Source organism: Erythrolamprus reginae, chromosome 2 (assembly GCF_031021105.1).
Source record: "Erythrolamprus reginae isolate rEryReg1 chromosome 2, rEryReg1.hap1, whole genome shotgun sequence".
Classification (NCBI taxonomy): domain Eukaryota; kingdom Metazoa; phylum Chordata; class Lepidosauria; order Squamata; family Dipsadidae; genus Erythrolamprus; species Erythrolamprus reginae.
In genome coordinates this window covers 11882800-11902210 of record NC_091951.1, presented here as the reverse complement: position 1 = coordinate 11902210, position 19411 = coordinate 11882800, and the positions used below count along the sequence as shown (strand labels likewise).

Below are 19411 nucleotides of genomic sequence, written 5' to 3'. Positions count from 1 at the left end.
GGATGATCACTTCCGGATTCTCTTGTTGTCTCCCTCGGTTGATGGAGGCCAACTGTGTTGACGTTTTTGGCAGCTCCACCTGATGGCCGCTTGGGAGGGGCTGTGCGGGGTCTCCCCTCCCCCCAGGCCCAGAGGGATCCCCCTCCCGCCTTTTCCAGCCTCGCAGTTCCGCCCCTCCCCCAAGAGGCGGAAGGCCTGGAAGGGGATTTTCTGACAGAACTTTCGCTTTCCTTTTCCCTCCCCTCTGGCCGGTTGCGCCTCCACGTCCGCCTAGCAACAATGACGTCACGGGGATCCCTTTTTCCTACTGGTTGAGCTTGTCCAATCGCCGTCTTTTCCTGTATTGTTGTGCCGTTGGTCACGCGGGGCGCCTCTTCCTCCGCCTGCGACTTCAGGAGAGCGGAGCGGCGCTTGAGGGGGGCGGCCAGGATGGCTCTGCGCCCTGCGCCCCTCTGGCTCCCGGTGATGGTGGCGGTGTCTCTGCAATGGGGGAGCTGCCTTGGTGAGTCCTTTGGGGGGCTCCGATCTCTTTTTCTTCCAGGGAATCTTCCTCTCTCGCTCGTCCCCAGAAAGTTTAATCCCAGAAATAGAATCCTGATTCGGTCCTCTTTCTAGTCCGCTCCCTCTCCCCCTCTGGCCACTGATTGGGCCCCAAAGCCTTGATGGGACTCTGCTGCCCCTCCCCCAGGAGATCCCCTCTGGGGACAGGACGAGGGTCAACCCCCCAGGTGTCAGTCAAGTCTATCTGGGCGCCCCAAGCGCAGTTCTTTCCCTCCCCCAATGTGAAGGTTGTCGGAAAGCGGCGTTTGCAGGTGATCAGGTCAGATGAAGAACTTCCTGGCTGCCTTCGCCCAAGCCCTCCGCCTGGATCCCCTTTCCTGCCTTGGGAGGGGCTTTGGGGCTTCTGGTGCTGGAAGAACCCGGATGGTTTCTCTAATCGGATCCGTGTCTTGGCAGATGCTGGTGCAGTGCATCGATCTGGGTTAAAGTCGTCCTGTGAATACAGCAGGATAAGAGTCTGGAGAGAAGGGCTTCTTAATAATCTTCCTCCTTCGTGATTGTCACTTTCTCCTGATCCCCACCATCACTTGGTCCTAAAATGTTCCCCAATATCCCCAGAGCTTTTGGGGGGGGGAACAGGCAGAGATTTGCCCCCCAAGAGTTTCCTTCTCCCATTGCAGAAGCTCCCAACATGGGACAGTTTGCAAAATCAAAAAGTATTTACAATGTATTATTTATTCTTTAGTAATTGGAAACTTGGGGTGTTTCTGGCTGTTTGCTCTGAGAAATTGTCAATATAGCAACTTTCAAAAGAGATTTTAAAAGCTTGGCAGGAATTTAAGGATGAAATAAGCTGCTTGGGGGTAAAAGGAGAGAAGACCTCTCGGTGGGGACCATGAAATGAGCCGCTTGCTTGGACACAGATAGGCCCAAACTCACCAGCCATTCCTGACCGGAGGCACATTCACGATTGTGAGGATGCCAAACCTATGGAAACCTGTGTTACAGTCACACCTGTCATTTCTGACTTGAGGAGGATTCAGGATTGTGAGTTACATCCACACGTTTCTCCTCTCAGGCAGACTTCAGCCTTGCTCATTGCTCAGCCCCACAAGGGGAAGAAGCGGGTTCTGGATCACGGATGGTCCAATCTGATCCATTTGGATTCTGAAATGTGCCCAGAGCAGGAAGTGGATCTGGGGATCCCCAAAAGCTCTGAGCAGCCCCTGGGATTGTGGGGAGGAGCAGGGAGGAGGCCCAGGCCTTTGCCTTGAACTGGGAAGGACTGGGAGACCATACTGGAGGGAATGGGCAGAGGGACTGTTTAATTCCTGTGTAGATGCAGGTTCTGCCCAAATAAGTCCTGTGAATGATCCTGAAAGTGATCTTTAAAATATTTGGTGCTGTGGAATAATTTTTGCTCTGTAGAGCTTTCAGAATAGACACCAACAAAGGGGCCTTGGAGATTTCCCAGGTGTTTCTGGGGTGAGGGGAATTCTGGGAGTTGTAGTCCACACTGAAGTCCAAGTGGCTGAATTAGAGAAGCTCTGAGTTAAACCTTGAGAGTCGCTGATGGATAGTTGAGATCACCAAGAGCTTCTGCACCGGAAACAAATTCCTTGTGTGTCCAATCACACTTGGCCAATAAAGAATTCTATTCTGTTCCATTTTATATCCTATTTTATTCCTATTCCTATTCTCACCGTCCTCCCAAGTTGGCTGAGGGGCATTTCTGCCTTTCTTTGTGCTCACAAAGTGCAGGATCAGCTTGAAAAGAGGAAAAGTGTCAGAGAACGTGAGATTCAGAATAAATCTGAATAGTACCTGAATAGCACCTGAGAATTATGGCTTCAGACCCTAATTGAGTGGCTGAAATTCTTTATTCTCTCTTGGGATAATCACAGATTTTCTGTGGCACAGCAGTAGCACCAGTGCTTAGACTTATATACCTAGTCCCCGACTTGCAACCATAACTGACCCCAGAATTGATGTTGCTAAGTGAGATATTTGTGCATTTTGCCTCAATTTATGACTTTCCCTGCCACATTTTTTAAGCAAATCACTTGCAGTTGTTAAACTAGAAACATGGTTTTTATGTGAATCTGCTTCCCCATTGAGTTTGCTTGACAGAAGGTTGCAAAAGGGGATCACATGATCCCTGGGACGATCCTGCAACTGTCATAAATATGAACTAGTTGTCAAGTGTCTGAATGGTCGTAAGTGTGAAAAATGATCATGCGTTCCTTTTTTCAGTGATGATGTAACTTCAAATAGTCATTAAATAAACTGTTGGAAGTACAGGACTACCTGTATACCACTTCACAGGGTTTTCAAGCCCCACCGAAGCAGTTGAAAATGTCAGCCTAACAATCTGCATCCTCATTTTATTAACCTCAGAAGGAATGGACCTTGAGCAGTTCAGGATTGAACTCCTGGCTGTGGGCAGAATTAGCCTGCAATGCTGCATTCTAACCACTAAGCCTCCATAGTTGAAGGTATGGGGTTGAGCCCCACTAGGTCCTGGGTTCGAACCACTTCCTGTTCGGATGCCTGAACTCTGGGATAGGAGGGGGAATTTCCCAGTGGGGGGGTGAGGGGGAAGATCCTGGGGGACTACATGGCATCATTGCTGCCCCCCTTCGCTCCCCCCTTTGCCTCCCCATAAATCCCAGGGAAGCAGTTTGGGTTTCCTGTAAGGATCCCACGGCCTCTGGTCTTACCTGAATTCCCCCCTCCCTTCCCCTATTTTATAAAATCCCCCCCTCAAATCTGCACCTATTCACAATCCATGTTGGGCCTCAGTGAAGTCAGCATGTTGATTATTTCTCTTGGGGGGACCAGATGGGGGTTCGTGCTGCATTTTGAGCTTCTGGGGATGGAGCCCCCTTCTTCCTGTGCCCCCCTGTAGCCTCCTTGGGGCAGAGACTGAGCAATGCAGAAGGGGGAGGGGGTGGAGGGAGGCCTTGCTGGAAGGGGGGAACAATTGGAGGGGAGCACAAAAAGGTTGGGGGTCCTGCTCTCTTTGTCTCTGCTTTTCCTTCCTTTCCCCTCTCTCTCCCCTTCAACCCTCCAGAAGATGCTCCTTTGCCTCTCGGTCGCTCCCTCTTTCCACCCTCTGTTTTATTTCTCTCTCCCATCATCTCCCCCTTCATTTTCTCTTCTTGTTCCTTCTTTCCAGACCTGGGAATGGGGCCTTCTGTGCCCCATAGAGCATCAGGGTCCTTGACTGAAGCCCCCTAACTCTGCCCCTCTGGGTCCCTTCCAGGCGCCTCCTCCCACTCCATGAAGTATTTCTACACCTCCATCTCGGAGCCCAGTCAGGGGCTGCCCCACTTTGCCTCTGTGGGTTATGTGGATGATCAACTCTTCATTCACTATGACAGCCACAGCCGGAAGATGAAGCCTCGAGTCTCCTGGATGGAGGAGGTGGGGAAGGAGGATCCCCAGTATTGGGAGGCAGAGACCCAGAGAGCTCGTGGCAATGAGGACTGGTTCAGAGAAAACCTGGAGATTCTGAGGAGTCGCTACAATCAGAGCGAAGGTGAGTGATGGGTCAGGTGGCTCCTCCGGCCCCATATTCCCCTCCCCAGGAGCCAGAAGGGGGGAGAAAGGGGGGTCCCTTCAAAGAGAAAGGCTGCTTCCACACCTTTAAAAATTTTTTTTTAATGTTTATTCTTTTTAAAATCCATATAAGATCTTCCTTGCCTGCATTTTATGACATTTTCTTCCAATTACAATTAATGAAAACCTGTTTAAATTTATCCATCTTTCTTTCTGAATGTTGATATTGATATAAAATGAGGTAAAAAGACACCAAAATCTCCCCTCCCTCCCTCTGACCTTGGTGGATCTCCTGCTGTGGGGGAGGAAGGGAATCACTGATCTCCTCCCTTCAAAAAAGGCAGTGGATCCTAATTAAATTCTGGGGCAAGCAGCTCCTCATCCTTCTCTCTGTTTCCACCCCAGAGAAATAAGGGATCAAGTGCAGATCTACCTGGGATGACCAGATCCCTCTTTCCTTGACCCCCTATTTGGAAGGACAAGGGGCCCCCAAATGCTGGGAGCTTCTGTACATCCTCCAGTTGGAAGGAGGGGCCAGGAAGACCCAAATGGGGTGGGGGCTCTTGAGGGGGGATCACAGGGCCAGGATCCTCCCAATCCTGAGAGGGAAAGACAGAGAAGAAAGGATCCTCCATTTGGGGCCCTTCCAGAGTCTCTCAGAGCCTTCGTGGCTTCCCATCCTTGGTCCCTCAGGCTGAACTCCTGCCCTGCCCTCTTGGTGGGGCTGCCCTGGAGGGGGGGAGGCCTTCTTCAGCAGCCCCTCCCCCTTCTGCCATCTTTGGGGGACAAGATTCACCTTCAAGGAACCTTGTTTGGGGGCAGGGGCTGAAAGCACCTGTGGGTCTAGTGGGAGCCTCCATTCCAGGCTAAAGAGCCCCAAATGTCCCAACCTTTCCTCAAAGGGGGGCTGCTTCCCCCCTCCCCTCGCCTGAATCGCCTCCTCTGGACCTTCTCCAGCTCCCTCCTCTCCTTTTGGGGGTCTTTGGGCCACAACTGCTCCCAGTATTCCAGATGTGGTTGCTCTGCCTTGATTCATGTAAAGGCTTTGGGACATCAGCCTCTCTTGGGTTCTCCATACAATTTTAATGATCCCTTTTTGCATCTTAAACTTTTTAAAGTAATTTGCATTAAACCTTTTGAACAAAAGATAAAAACTAGTAGAAGGTAACATAAAGTAAAGTAGCAAAAGGAAACTAACCAAAGAAAAATAAATAAAAGTCCATTTTTGCCCTGGGGAGATCAGGGAATCTCCTCTCGAGGGAAGGATCAGGCTGGAGCTCACGAGGATCTTTCTCTTCCTCCAAAGGGAAGATCTCTGGCTGAGCAGAAGATGCAGAGAAAGGATCCCCTCCCCCGACATTCCTGGGTGGGGAAAGGGAGGGAAAACACTGGTCAGTTTAGTCCAAGTGTCCTTCCAGGTGGTTTTTCCCTTAGATTTGAGAGTTCCTGGTGTCCTTCCTCCCTCTCAAGCCCAAACAGGAGTGGAAACATTTCAGGATTTCCTTTTGGTTTTTTCAAAGATTCAGTTTTCTTTTAAATCCACGAATCTGGTCACTTGAAGTCTCAATATCTTCTCCAGGGCCTTGCAAAGACTGTGGACTTCAAGCTCATTTCAAAGGCCAATAACCCTTCAGGTGTCCAGATCAGACTGGGCCACTTGCTGCTGTTGCTGAGGAAAATATTCCTTTGTGGCCCTTCGAGGCTTCATCCCCACATTGCACTAAACCATGGTTTGTTTCTGGTTAGACCAAAGTGGGAACCAGCCCTTTTGACTTGATGCTATTTGTGAACATGGCCCAAGATTTATGGTCACAGAGATCCCTGCAAGCTTTTATGTAGATCCACCAGATCCTCTTTGAGACCACCAGATTCTCAGTCCCTCTTTGCAGCCGCAGATCCAGGCTCCTGTTCCCTCTCTGGGATCCCTTCCTTTCCCCCCAGAGGAACAGCAGAGAGAAAGATGGAAGGATCTCCGTCCCTCTGTTTCTTTTTCCCCTCCTCCTTCTCTCAGTCTCCCTTGGGATCCTCTGCTGCCTTTTCCAGATTCCCTTTTCCTGGGAAGGTTCAGGGACTCTGTCCTGGGGGGAGGGGAATGCTGAGAGGGAGGGGGAGGGAGGGGGGAAGGGAGGTTAGTGATGGGGGCTTCATTTCCCTTGGACTCTAGGGAGGAAATGGGGGTGTCAGTGCCTCTGTCAAAGTCCCTGCAGGAAGGGGGGCAGCTTTGTCTGTCTTCAGGACTCCGGAAACCATCCTCCTGTCTTGTCTTTCAGGCCGTCACACATTGCAAGTGATGTATGGCTGTGAGCTCCGGAGAGACGGGGGCAAAGGAGGGTTTTGGCAGTATGGCTATGACGGGAGGACCTACATCACCTTCGACAAGGAGACCCTCGCTTGGGTGGCTCCTGACCCCCTAGCCCAGATCACCCAGAGGGAATGGGATGGTTTAACAGTAAGGAACCAGTATTTCAAGGCCTACCTGGAGGAAATCTGCATTGAGTGGCTGGAGAAGCACCTGTCCTATGGGAATGAGACGCTGCTGAGGACAGGTGAGCATCTGAACGGAGACTGGACTTTCCTCCTTTATGGCCGGATCTCTTGGACACATTCAGCCCCTTTGAGTCCCTGGTCTGCAGCCTGTTTTCTCCCTGGTGGGAATCCCCCCACTTCCAGCCTCTCTCCGGGATACGGGAAGCCCTGATTGGTTCTCACTACCAGGCAGCCATTCAGTGGACCAGGAAATGCAGCCTCTTCCTGGCAGGTGTCTTGGTGGGTCAGGCAGGAAAAGCCCTTGAGGGTGTCCTCTTCACTGCCCACAAGGAGGGAACCATTTGGGGCCATTCAGTGAAACCCCCATTAGCCAAACTGTAGTCGAGAGTGGTGGGCGCCCTTAATTCCCCCCCCAATTAACTCTGTTTCTGCCCACATTCCATAGGAGGCTCCCTCCCTTCCTTGCACCAGATGGTCCACCTCCCATCCCCACCACTAGGGGGCTCCACTTCTACCATTAAGAAGAGATTATCAGTGTCTCCACTTGAGCAAAACGGCCATGGATGAAGGGATCATTTCTTTCCTGGGGGGGGGGGGCTTGTCAGGTGGGAGCAAAGTTTCTGTCAATCTTTCTCTTAAGCCTTAAACAGGTTCCCACAATTGTCAGTCTGCCTTTCCTCATAACAACCCCCTCCCCACCTTCAGGAACACCCCCTCATCCCGCAGGAGGACTCACATTATAATCTTTCCCAAGGACTTTTTATTAATTTACCATCTAGAACACCCCTCCCCCCTCGGTCTCTCCTTTTCCCCCTGGGGTCCTTGATCCCTCCAGGATCAGCTCCATGAGATTAGGATCAATGGGGGAATCCCCCCCACTGATTATCACCAACAGACCCTCCCTGCTTGGGGAAGAGGATCCCCTCTCTCTTCCCATTGACATCATTCTCTCTCTGCCCCCCCTTTTTCAGAGACAAAATCTCTTTTCCAAATTGATCAGTGTGAGATTCCCTTTGATCTCTCTTCCCCTCAAAATTGGGGTTGTGTCCCTTGGAAAGAGGCCTGGAGCAGCCTCAGATTCAGGGGAGCAGAAGAGGATGCAGAAAGTAGAGAGAATCTTCTGTGTTGTGGCTGTTTTGAGAGGGAACCTAAGAGACCATCTCCACTCTCCCTCCCCTGAAGGGAGCAGCCCAAGATCAGCCAGAGGTCAAAGCAGACAGAGAGGAATTTCCTTGGACCCTCAATTTGCTGCCGGAGGTTTTTCAGGCTGAGTCCCTGGGAAGGACTCAAAATCAGGAGTTCTTGTGGTTGAGCGTTTTCCAGATTGGGAGCATTTCCCAAAACCCCTTGAGATGCTTCAGGTGTGGAGGGGGAAATAGGGGGAGAGTTTCCTGCCCCTGATTTTCTCACCCACCTTTCAGTCTCTGGAGGGGCTCAGAGTCCATTCCGGTGTTTCCGCAGAGCCTCCAGTGGTGACGATGAGCAGCAGGACGGAGGTGGAGGATGGGATGGAGACGCACGTCTGCCGGGTCCACGGCTTCTACCCCAGGGAGATCGATGCCTCCTGGATGAGGGACGGGGATGTCTGGCTGCAGGACACCTTCCATGGGTTTCTGACCCCTAATGCGGATGGGACCTACTACTACTGGATCAGCCTCCAGATCGACCCCAAAGAGAGGGGCCGCTATCGGTGCCATGTGGAGCACGACGGCCTGCAGGATCCTCTGGACTTGGAGCTGAAGGGTGAGAGGCTGCAGGGAGGGAAAGGCTGGGCTCTTTGGCAGCCTGGAGGGGGGTGGGAGAGAAATCTGATCCCAGGTGTGTCCAGATGTGAACATACCTGAGCTTTAATCCATTGCTTTTTCCAGTGTTTGAGGTTGGTGAAGCTGCAGGGACCAGACCCTAGAACTGACTTCAGGGGATAGAAAGGAAACCACAGAATTAATTAATTAATTTATTTATTTATTTATTTATTTATTTATTTATTTATTTTAATTTGTATGCCGCCCCTCTCAGGGCGGCATAAAAATTGAATAAATAAATAAATAAATGTAAACAAATCTAATATTAAAAATAATCTAAAAAGTTTAGAGAACCAATCATACATACAAACATGTAAAGCCTAGGGGGAAGGGAAAATTTCAATTCCCCCATGACTGACGACAGAGGTGGGTTTTGAGGAGCTTACGAAAGGCAAGGAGGGTGGGGGCAACTCTGATATCTGGGGGGAGTTGGTTCCAGAGGGTCGGGGCCGCCACAGAGAAGGCTCTTCCCTTGAGTCCTGCCAGATGACATTGTTTAGTCGACGGGACCCGGAGAAGGCCAACTCTGTGGGACCTAACTGGTCGCTGGGATTCATGCGGCAGAAGGTGGTCCCGGAGATATTCTGGTCCGATGCCATGAAGGGCTTTATAGGTCATAACCAACACTTTGAATTGTGACCGGAAACTGATCGGCAACCCCATCACAATATTTGGTTGATCCTGATGAAATGTCCTTAGATCCTCTCTTAGGCCTCCCCTGGTTCTTGCCTCCAGCAGAAAAGTAGCAGTTACGCTGAGGACCAGAAATGGATTTGCTTTTGTTTACAATTCCTAAAGTAGAAGAATCAGGAGGAGTCTGGTAGCCCCTTTTCTGAAGGCAAATTTTGGCTGGACTGATGGACATCAGGAGTCAGAAAAGAGGCTCCCAAGTCTGAGCTTTTTCCCATTAGAGACTGACAGGGTTTCCTGCTATAAAGGTCAAAGGGTCACCCTCTGTTGCTTCTCTAAGAAATAAGTTATTTATTTATTTATTAAATTTGTATGCTGCCCTTCTCCGTAGACTCGGGGCGGCTCACAGCAATAGTAAACACAATGTAAAATACAAATTAATATTTAAAAACTAAAAAATCCATAATTAAAAAACATGCACACAACATACCATATATGAATTATATAGGCCTTGGGAAGAGTTGGCAAGAGTTATAAAATAAAGTTGCACATTATTTTATGATACGATATGTGAATTCCTGAGGCTCAGCATAAACCCAAGGAAAAAAGCCCCCTACCAAAGAACTCTGCATATGCTCAGACACCCAATTTCCAAAGTTTCAAAATTCAAATTGAAATCCAATTTTTAAATTGATGATTGTCACCATGATACAGGAAATAATCAAATTTAATTGCTCTTTCTCCCAATTCAGAACCCACCGATTCAAAATCCAACCTTGGGCTCATCATAGGCTTTGTTGTGGCTGCTCTGGTTGTGGTGGGTGTGATTGTTGGGATCGTGGTATTCATCAGTAAGTATTTTTTGGTGGTGTGGGGGTGATGGAAGGAAGATGGGGAGATTCTGTTGGGTATTTTGCTTATTATTAATATTATTTGTATTAGCAGAGTTCAGCTGGCTTAATTTGCAGCGGAGTTAGCATGGCAAGAAATAACACGTGGTTCAGAATCCCATTTGTTAGCAATGAATGACCACTTCTTCATAAAGATGAAAAATACCATCTTTACTTACAATTATGTTGATTCATGCAATTGATAGATTGCAGGCAGATAAGTTTATATTCCAGTCCATATTAATAACTTCTGGATGGTCCCATGTGTGAGCTTTGGATTTCATCTCACACATGTGTCCTCAGCCGAGGACAATGGAGCACACAGGAGTTCAGAAGAAGAAGGTAGAAGAGGAAGAAGAGAAGAAGGGAAGCATCTACTCTGCAGAGTATCTGCCCCTTTTGGTCATCAAAAAGTGACACACTGGTCAGTTAATTGCGACCTGACCATAGAGATGTGTTTACAAGACAGTGCAAGCATGCAGTAGAGTAGTTAAACCCAACAGATTCCCCCCAAGTCTTTCCCTTTAGGGAGCTCCTTCTGGGCTTCCTTCTGTCCTGTTGTCCCAGGCCTCTTGGGGAAGATATGAGATCTCAGCCTCTTGCTGTCACTCCAGTCTGGATTCAACTGAGATTCAGGCAGTCTGAGGCTCTTCTGAGTTGGGAAGAGGCCTCCCAGTTCCTTTGTCCCTCTCAAAGGCTTTGATCCTTAAGAGCAGCAGAGGACGATTTCCATGGGAACCTCCCTCCCCTCCCAGCCAGTGTTCCCTCTAATTTTTTGGGAGGGTGGGCGGAAAAGTGTACTGTCTGAGCGGCAGTCCCTTTGGGACTGGGCGGCACAGAAATAATAAATAAATAAACAAACAAACAAATTAAAAACCCACCCTGTTTTGCCTCAGAGAATTTCAAAATAAAATACTGTACTGTGTGTCTATAACAGTGAGCTCATAATAGGGCAACTCTATCGATATCAAAATGCCACTTAAATAGTTGAGCTAGTTTCAAACTAGATTTTGATTTTCTTTCTCTCTTCCTTACTCCCATTCTTTTTTTCTCTTTTCCTTCCTCTCTTTTTTCTATCTGTTTCTCTCTCTTCCTCTCTCTCTCCTTCCCTCTCACTCTTTCCCTCTCGGCTTCTGGGCAGGTTTGGAAAACTCTGAGTTGATGATGATTTTTAAGTGAGCGATTGCTCACTGCTCAGCTTAGAGGGAACTATGCTCCCAGCTGCTCCGTCTGCTTCCCCCAATTCCCCTCCATCCATCTGGGAGGCAACAGGTCTCTCTTGGGGCAAGTCAGGAGATACATCTGTATTTTTGAAGATCTTTCTGACTTTATTGATGGGACAAAGCGACTGAAATATCTCCTGGGGTTCTTCCTCTTACTGAGGGAGAGATTGAACGATCTCTGGTGGATTTTTTTGACCTTTAATAGATTTTTCTCCTTGCAGACAGACGTCAAGAAGACTATAATGAGTGATTTGTCCTTCTTCCATGTAATCTCCAACTTAAAACAGGCCTCATAGGCCCCATCACTTGAGGATTGTGTGTGTGTGTGTTTAAGCACAAAAGCAACTCATGAAGCTACATAGTTGTGCTATTTCCTCCTAAGAACTAAGCTGGGGAAGGAGGCCCCCTTTCCATAAGAGCCAGGCTGATATTGGGAGTGAAGATCCAGGACAAGAAACCCCCCAGAGGATGAGAAGATCCACCTGGGTGAAAAGTTTGCTCTGAGTGAGAAGCTGCTCTGGTTTCCAAGTAGGAGGAACTTGCAGAATCCACTTTCCTTGCACTGGTTTGTTCCTGCGGAGGAGAAGGGGAACTCTCCCTGTTGGATTTCCAGGCACTTTCATCCAGGCAGGGAAGGCAGCCCACAGTCTGCATGGTGGAGCCTGGGCCCCTTTGAGGGAAAGAGCCCTTCATTCCTTGGTGGGAAATAGGAAAACCACCAGCAATGCCATGATCCCCAATGGTTAGAGACTCTTCAGGTGGCATAGCTGAGACCTGGCTGATTCTGGAAGTGGGGAGATTCTCCTCTCAGAGATGCGTCCAGCTGGGTTGAGGGTTTGGCACCAGCCGGTCTTAAGGGCCAAGGTCAGGTGGGATGGCAGTGGTCCTCTGAGTCTCTTTTGGCCTTTAAGAGCCTTGATCCCAGGATTCTGGTTGCGATTCCCTGTTTCTGAATCTGGGCTCGAGATCAGTTGGGCTTGTTAATACTGTACCAGCCTCCTTGATGCATGGCCACCTCCCTGCTTGAGTGCTGGAGACCATCTCAAGGTTGGCATGGAGTTGCCCCAGGATTCTGGTCATAGGAGTCTTCAATCTGCCATCCCTGGGTTTGGTCTCGGAAGCGGCCCAGAAGTTCATGTTCACCCTGGTGGACATGGGCCTTTTCCAGATCATTTTGGGCCCAACTCAAGACAGTGGTCACACACCAGATATGATCTTGTTGTCGGAGCAATGGCAGTGTGTTCTGGTGGGGGAATCTAGGTCATAATGTAATGTTTGAAATATTTTATATGGCATTTGTTGAATTTTATTGCAAGCTTCCTGGAGTCACCTTGGAGAGATGGATGTCATAGAAGTTAAATCATGAAATAAATGAACAGGCTGGTCTCCTCTGAGAGATTCATGAGGCTGCAGAGGTTTAACGGTGAAGAGAGAGAAGAGGATCAGGACAAAGCATTCCTGTTCCTGTGTCCATTCCCTTTCTGTCCTCTCAGTCTGTGTCTCTCTCTCCAATGCAGGGAGGAACCAGGCCATTTAGCAGCCCCCTCATAGGTGAGTGACCCCAATGGGGGCTGTATGGAGTTGGTGAAGGAATGGAGGTTGAGGGCTTTGAGGTCCAAGGAACAACTAATTGTGAAGATACTTTGGGAAATCTACTCAGACGTTAGAAAGTGAGGAATTTGAGGGAGAGTCAAATGGGCTCTGGGGAGAGGCCTCCCTGCCCCCAAATTCTTATTCTGCAAGGCCAGACTGGGGCCCCTCTCAGGCTCAGACTGTCTGGGATCAGGAGTCTCAGAGACCTGCAAAGAGGAGATCTGAGTGTCCTCAGGGTGTTGGGAGAAATATCCATCTGGTTCGGTTCACAAATGACAGAGAGGAAGAGAGACAAACAAACAAACAAAACCCCTACCGTTCCTATTTATATATATTTCCCTTTTCTTTTAAATACCTTTATTTAGCCTAGTTGGTTTTCCAGCTTCGTTCTTCAGCACAGTCCACTCTCCATGCAATCTTCATGCCCACCTGGACAGGCAGTCTCCTTCCGTCCCAGGCATCCAGCAAGTCTTCCACAGAGCAGCCCATCCTGACCCTCCAGCTACAGCATCCCAGGTTTCCCCATTTCCCATGCAGAAATTCAATCCGGCTCTGCTGGGTCCTGGTGTAAAACGAGTCTCCTAGCAAGACTCCCACCCCACCTGGCTGTTTTCGGACCAGAAAGGGTTTGGGGGGACTCCACTGCTCCCCTCAGTGAGTAAGGGCACCTCCTTCCACTGGCTTTACTCCCGCCTGGAAGTTTTCAGACTCTGGGAGGACCTCTGCTTGCTTCCAGAGTTATGGGCCAGGGGTGAAATTCAGCAACTTCTGACAGGTTCTGGAGAACCGGTAGCAGACATTTTGAGTAGTCTATAGAACCGGCAAATACCATCCCTGGCTGGTCTCAGAGTCAGGTGAGAATGGAGATTTTGCAGTATCCTTCCCTTTCTACGCCCACCAAGCCACGGCCACAGAAGGTCCTGAGTTCTGGCCTGACCTCCTAGAGTGGCCCAAACTGCTTTGTAGGGATCGTAATAGCATTTTTAATATAGCTTCTAGACTTGTGTTGTTATTTCTGATCAACGATGGGCTTCTGCTGATTGACAGGTTTCAGAGAAGGGTTCATAGTGAATTGGGGTGAGGAACAGGATGAAGAGTAGCTGGTTTTACTTTAAGGGAGAGTGATGAGATGTTAATCTTCATCAGAGTTGCTTGGATTGAAAGGGGAGGGGGGGGGGTTTCCTGACCCTTATTTTTTTGTGTGTAAGTGCCATTTATGTATTTTCAGAGTTTAGAAAAATGGAACAGGAACCTTCCTCCATCAAGTGCTGAACAGAGATGGTTTTTTCCTGCTGCCGACAAACAGCTGATTTTGCCACCAAGGCTGGTTATTTGGGGGCTTTGCTCCCTGTTTTTTAAAGGGGAGACTAGAAATGACCCAAGATGATCTTCGGACAATCATGCACAGACAGAGAAGAGAGGGGGCTGGATGCCTGCAATTTTTATTAAGGAGTGATCAGAAGGTCTAATCTCTTGCCATCCTTTGCCTTCAGCTGCTCAGCTTTCTTCAGCACATCTGGGTTTTAACTGCACTTCTTGAACTTTTACAATCACCCGATTCATAATTATTTGACTTTTGACCTATTTTAAAATGCCTCTATTTGACTTTTAGAACATTTTTTTTCTCATTAAATTTGAAATTATTCTTTTTAACTGTAAGGAATTTGTGGCGGATGTTACATTTACATGGTATTATATTATAATCTGGCTTTTTCTAACTGGTTTTTTTTAAGACCCTCAATATTTCTCCCTTAATTTTTTAATGGGAAAATCCCCCCCCCCCCTCCTTATTTTATTCTACCACAGGAGTAAAAAGAAAATTTCCCTGTAGAAGCTGTTGCTTATCTGCTTTTCTTACCTTTGAAGAGAAAACTAAGAGTGTTTTTCATGTCTTTGAAAGAAGATAAATTATTTTGGGAGATCATTGAAAGAAGAATGCCCACTTATGGGGGGGAGAAGGATAGAAGACACACACAATTTCAATCACATGCTAAAGTGCAACAATATTATACAAATGAGGAAAAACAAGGAGCAAACATTATGTAGAGATACCCAGGTGGCTGGCTTTCAACAATTGAGACGTTGACATCCCAACACAGTAGATATCACAAAAATGATAACATATGATGATTTGTTAGACTCAACTGGACGCTTAAAGATCAGTCAAAAATTAGAAGAGGAAGGGAAAAGTATGAATTGGATAACATATTATCAAATACAAAGTAGATATATATCAGGCCTGGTAAAATTTGGCATAGCTAAGAAATATAATTTAATACATAAAATATTGATTGAACCAGATATTAATTTTTGAACCAGTAATTAATAATCAGTACTTGTAAATACTAACACAAAATAAATAACTAATATACGAGGTAAATATTAAAAGGAAAAGATTATTGATAAGATAGTTGGATAATAATATATTGAAATTGATACGCTGATGCTACGGAAATGTAAATGAAGTTATTTGAATGATTTCTTAATGTCTTTTATGTGTATGTATGGTTTTAAAAAATCTAATAAAAATTAGGTTTTTTTAAAAAAATAAAGAAGAATGCTCTCCAATTTACAGTTTTATGTGACAATATAAAGAAAAAAATTGATAGGTGAAGAAAGGGTTTGCAAAATCAATGTGGTATCCAAAAGCAGGAAATAAGTTGTACCTGATTTCCAGTGTGAGGAATTGGAATTCCATTTGTCACTCTCAGATGTGAACAAGTATTTGGTTTTTCAGAAAAAATTGACAAGAACTCTGAGATTATTCAACATGAATAAGATATTTAGAACAGAGACTTGTGAACTTTGGAAATGAGACATAATTGTTGATAAAGTTCTTAATTGAAAACCTAAGGGAAGGTTTAACTATTTAAAATTAGACACAGATTATTTGACCTGTATTCAGATATAATGATCAAAGTGATTTGTGGCCAATAAGAAATTGTATAGACTTTCTATGAATAAATTATAATAACAGACTATTAGCAGAGTGCTTTACATTTTAACTTTGCTGTTTTTAAATCTATTAACTATTTTTTTCTTTCACATATGTAATCTATGCCAGGTCAGGTTGCAAATAGATGTACAAGATTATAAATTCTGGGCCTCTTTTGCAAAGGAGGAAGCTGTTATTGTTGCAACAGATTACTCAGGGTTCAACTGGGAGGCATAATATGTCATTTTCTCCCTTTAAAATTGTTTTTTTTCAATGTTTTTGTTTAGTTTTGTTCTGTCTCTGTTTAATCTTTTTATTTTCTATTTGGGATTTTAATCTTTGAAATAAAATTATTTTTTCCCCCAATATTTTTATTAATTTTCTTTAAAATAACATACAGACTTACAAACATTTAACATACATTGTAGGGATGTATCATCCCTGCTCTTCTCAAAAGTATAAATGCAGATACAGAAAAAGGAATACATAATTGAATATCTAATTCAATGCTACTAATACAAAAAAATCTAATAGAAAAAAATTGATATCATAAAAAAATTTCTAACTAGTTTCAAGTCAAAAAATCTTTTAAAAAAAACAAAACAAATTTCTATTCTATGTATATAAACTAAATCTAATATAAATCAATAAGAAAAATTTATCTAAAATATCTATAGTTATTATTACCCTTCTTTCTTTATTTTTTATTCTTATCTATCCATTCATAAACATTGTTCCATGTTTCATAAAATTTGGTTTCTTCCTGATCATTCAAGCGTCTTGTCATCATGTCCATTTCCGCGCAGTCTAATATTTTTGCAATAACTCCCTCTTCTTTGGGGATATCTTCCCCTTTCCAGTTTTGCGCGTAGATAATCCTTGCCGCTGTAAAAATATGTATAATCAAATACAAAATTTCTTTTTTGTAATTTTGGTTGGTAATTCCTAGCAAACAAAACTCCGGGGTGAAATCTATTTTCTGCTTTGTAATCTCTTTTGTCATTTTCTCTATCATTTTCCAGTACATTTTAGCTTTATTACATGTCCACCATTGGTGGTAGTAGGATCCTATTTCTTTCTTACATTTCCAACATAGAGGTGATGTCTTTGGGAACATTTTTGCTATTCTACTTGGTGGGAGATGCCATCTGTAAAACATTTTAATTTGGTTCTCTTTCAAAGAAACTGACTTTGTCATCTTCCAATTGCACATCCAAACTTTCTCCCATGTATCTAAATCAATTTCTTTACCTATGTTTCTACACCAGTGTATCATACTATCTTTTAATGTTAACTCAATATTCTTATGAGTAATCAAATATTTATATATTTTTCCAATTACCCTATTTTGATTTTTAGTAATTAAATCGCTTAACAAATTTTTACTTTTATTGAATATGTAAAGTATACTGTCTTTCTGATATCTGGATCTAATCTGTGCCTAGTGCCACCAATCAATTTGTATCCCTTCATCTTGTAATTTAATTCTAGATTTTAATTTCATTTGGTTATCTAACAAGTCTTTGTATCTTATATTTCTTGTGTCATTAATAGAATTTGGGTGTATTATTGCATCCAAGGGGGTAACCCAATCCGGGATTGTTAAAAAGTGGTTTTTCTTTATATCTTTCCAGACGTCAAATAAGTATTTTCTCAACGTATGTCTTTTAAAATAAGAATGATTTTTATCTTTATCATACCAAACAAATGCATGCCAGCCAAGCATAAGATCATGTCCTTCTAATTTTAATGTTCTCATGTCCTCTAAAGTTATCCAATTTTTAATCCATGTTAAAGCGGCTGCCTGATAATATAATTTCCAATTTGGGAGGGCAACCCCCCCCTCTTTTATATCTTCTAACATATTTATCTTAATTCTTGCCTTTTTCCCTTGCCATAAAAATTTTTTAACCACATTTGTTAAATTTTTGAAAAAATTGGCCCCTGGATTAATTGGGATCACTTGAAATAAAAATAATACCTTAGGTAAGATATTCATCTTAATCGTGGCAATTCTTCCCAGAAATGATATTTTTAAATTATTCCATATTTCTAAATCCTTTGATTTCATTAATTAATTTTATATAGTTATCATTTTTTAATGTTATTGTTTTAGCTGTTAACCATATTCCCAAGTACTTTACTTTTTTAACTATTTGCATTTCAATGATACATTCTAAATTACTTTCTTGTGTTTTACTCATATTTTTAGTTATAATTTTTGTTTTATTTTTATTTATTTTCAAACCTGCTACCTTACCATATTGTTCTATTGTTTGGATTAATCTTGGTGCTGTAACTAACGGATCTTCCATTATAAAAGTCAAATCATCTGCAAAAGCCTGGACTTTATATGTCTCTTTTCTAACTGTTAAGCCCTTTATCTTTGAGCCTGCTCTTATTTTTATTAAGAGTGTTTCTAAGGTCATAATGAAAAGAAGAGGTGAGATGGGACATCCTTGCCGCACTCCTTTATTTATTTTAAACGCTTCTAATTGCTCATTGTTTAATATAATTTTTGTCGTTTGTTCTGAATAAATAGCGTCTATTAAGTTAACAAATTTGGGGCCGAATCTCATTTAGTTGCATCTTTATAAATGTCCAATTCACGTTATCAAAAGCTTTTTGAGCGTCTAGAAACATTAGAGATAATGTTTTATCTGAGTATTGCTCGTAGTACTCTAATACATTAATAATTGTTCTAAGATTATTTTTGATTTGTCTACCTGGAAGGAAGCCGTTTTGGTCTGAATGAATTTTGCTATTTATTACAGTTTTCAGCCTATCTGCGTATATTGCTATAAAAATTTTATAATCTACATTCAATAAGGATATTGGTCTATAGTTTTTAATTTTTTCTTTTGCTGTATCTGGTTTATGAATTAAAGTTATCAAAGATTCTGACCATGATTTAGGAATTTTGCCATCTACTCTACATTCATTAAAAATTTGCAACATATTATTTCTTAATACTTCATTTTCTATTTTATACCACTCTGCTGGAATAGCATCCGGCCCCGTGGCTTTATTATTTTTCTGCTTTTTAATAACTGTGAGGAGTTCTTCCATTGTTATTGGGCTCTCCATCTTTTCTTGTTGGTCTTCTGTTATTTGTGGTAGCTCTGCACTCTCTAGATATTTAAATACAACTTCATCTTCAATATTGTCATCTTTATACAATTCTTTAAAAAAATTCTGAACTATGTTTGCTTTTCCCTCTGAATCATGTTTTATTGTTCCATCTTTATCTTCTAACTGTCTAATTAATTTAGATTGTCTCTGTTTTCTCAATTTATATGCTAACCATCTACCTGGTTTATTAGCATGCTCAAAATATTGTTGCTTAGCTCTTTTTATTTTTTCCAATATCTGGTTTTGTTCTTGTAATCTAATTTTATGTTTAATTAAATTTATTTTTTTTCCCAAGTCTTTATTTTTCACATTTTGTTGTGATAAAAACTCTAATTGTTTTAGTTCATTTATTAATTGTTCATATTTTCTTTTTCTTTCTTTATTATATTTTGCAGTATAGGATATTGTTAATCCTCTTATGTATGCTTTAGTCGCATCCCATAAGTTCTGTGGAGTGGTGTCTGTATTTTTATTGATTTCAAAAAATATTTTTAATTCCTTTTCAATCCATTCTTTATATTCTTTCTCTTTCAAAATATTTCTATTCATTTGCTAATTATAATGCTTTTTAATATTTCTCATATAAACTATAACTGGATTGTGGTCCGCCCAAGTGTTAACATCTATTTCTACCTCTTGTATGTACTCTGCTGTTGT

General features: G+C 43.7%; 1 protein-coding gene across 10 annotated transcripts; it reads left to right on the top strand.

Moving 5' to 3' along the window:
- Window positions 1-359: 359 nt before the first annotated feature.
- LOC139159742 (class I histocompatibility antigen, F10 alpha chain-like) lies at window positions 360-15988 on the top strand. 10 transcript variants are annotated; one of them, XR_011557837.1, is made up of 8 exons: window positions 366-502; window positions 3767-4042; window positions 6333-6608; window positions 8011-8292; window positions 9734-9832; window positions 12612-12645; window positions 13053-13541; window positions 13916-15988. XR_011557837.1 is itself a non-coding variant. In XM_070737113.1 (7 exons), the coding sequence occupies exons 1-6, from the start codon at window positions 430-432 to the stop codon at window positions 12629-12631; spliced, it is 1026 nt and encodes a 341-aa protein (XP_070593214.1). In that variant the 5' UTR covers window positions 360-429; the 3' UTR covers window positions 12632-12645; window positions 13916-15988. The 10 variants fall into 10 exon arrangements, 4 of the variants coding, with proteins under 4 accessions (XP_070593214.1, XP_070593213.1, XP_070593215.1 ...); XR_011557835.1 differs by having other exon boundaries at window positions 12411-12645; XM_070737113.1 differs by lacking the exon at window positions 13053-13541 and having other exon boundaries at window positions 360-502.
- Window positions 15989-19411: the final 3423 nt, after the last annotated feature.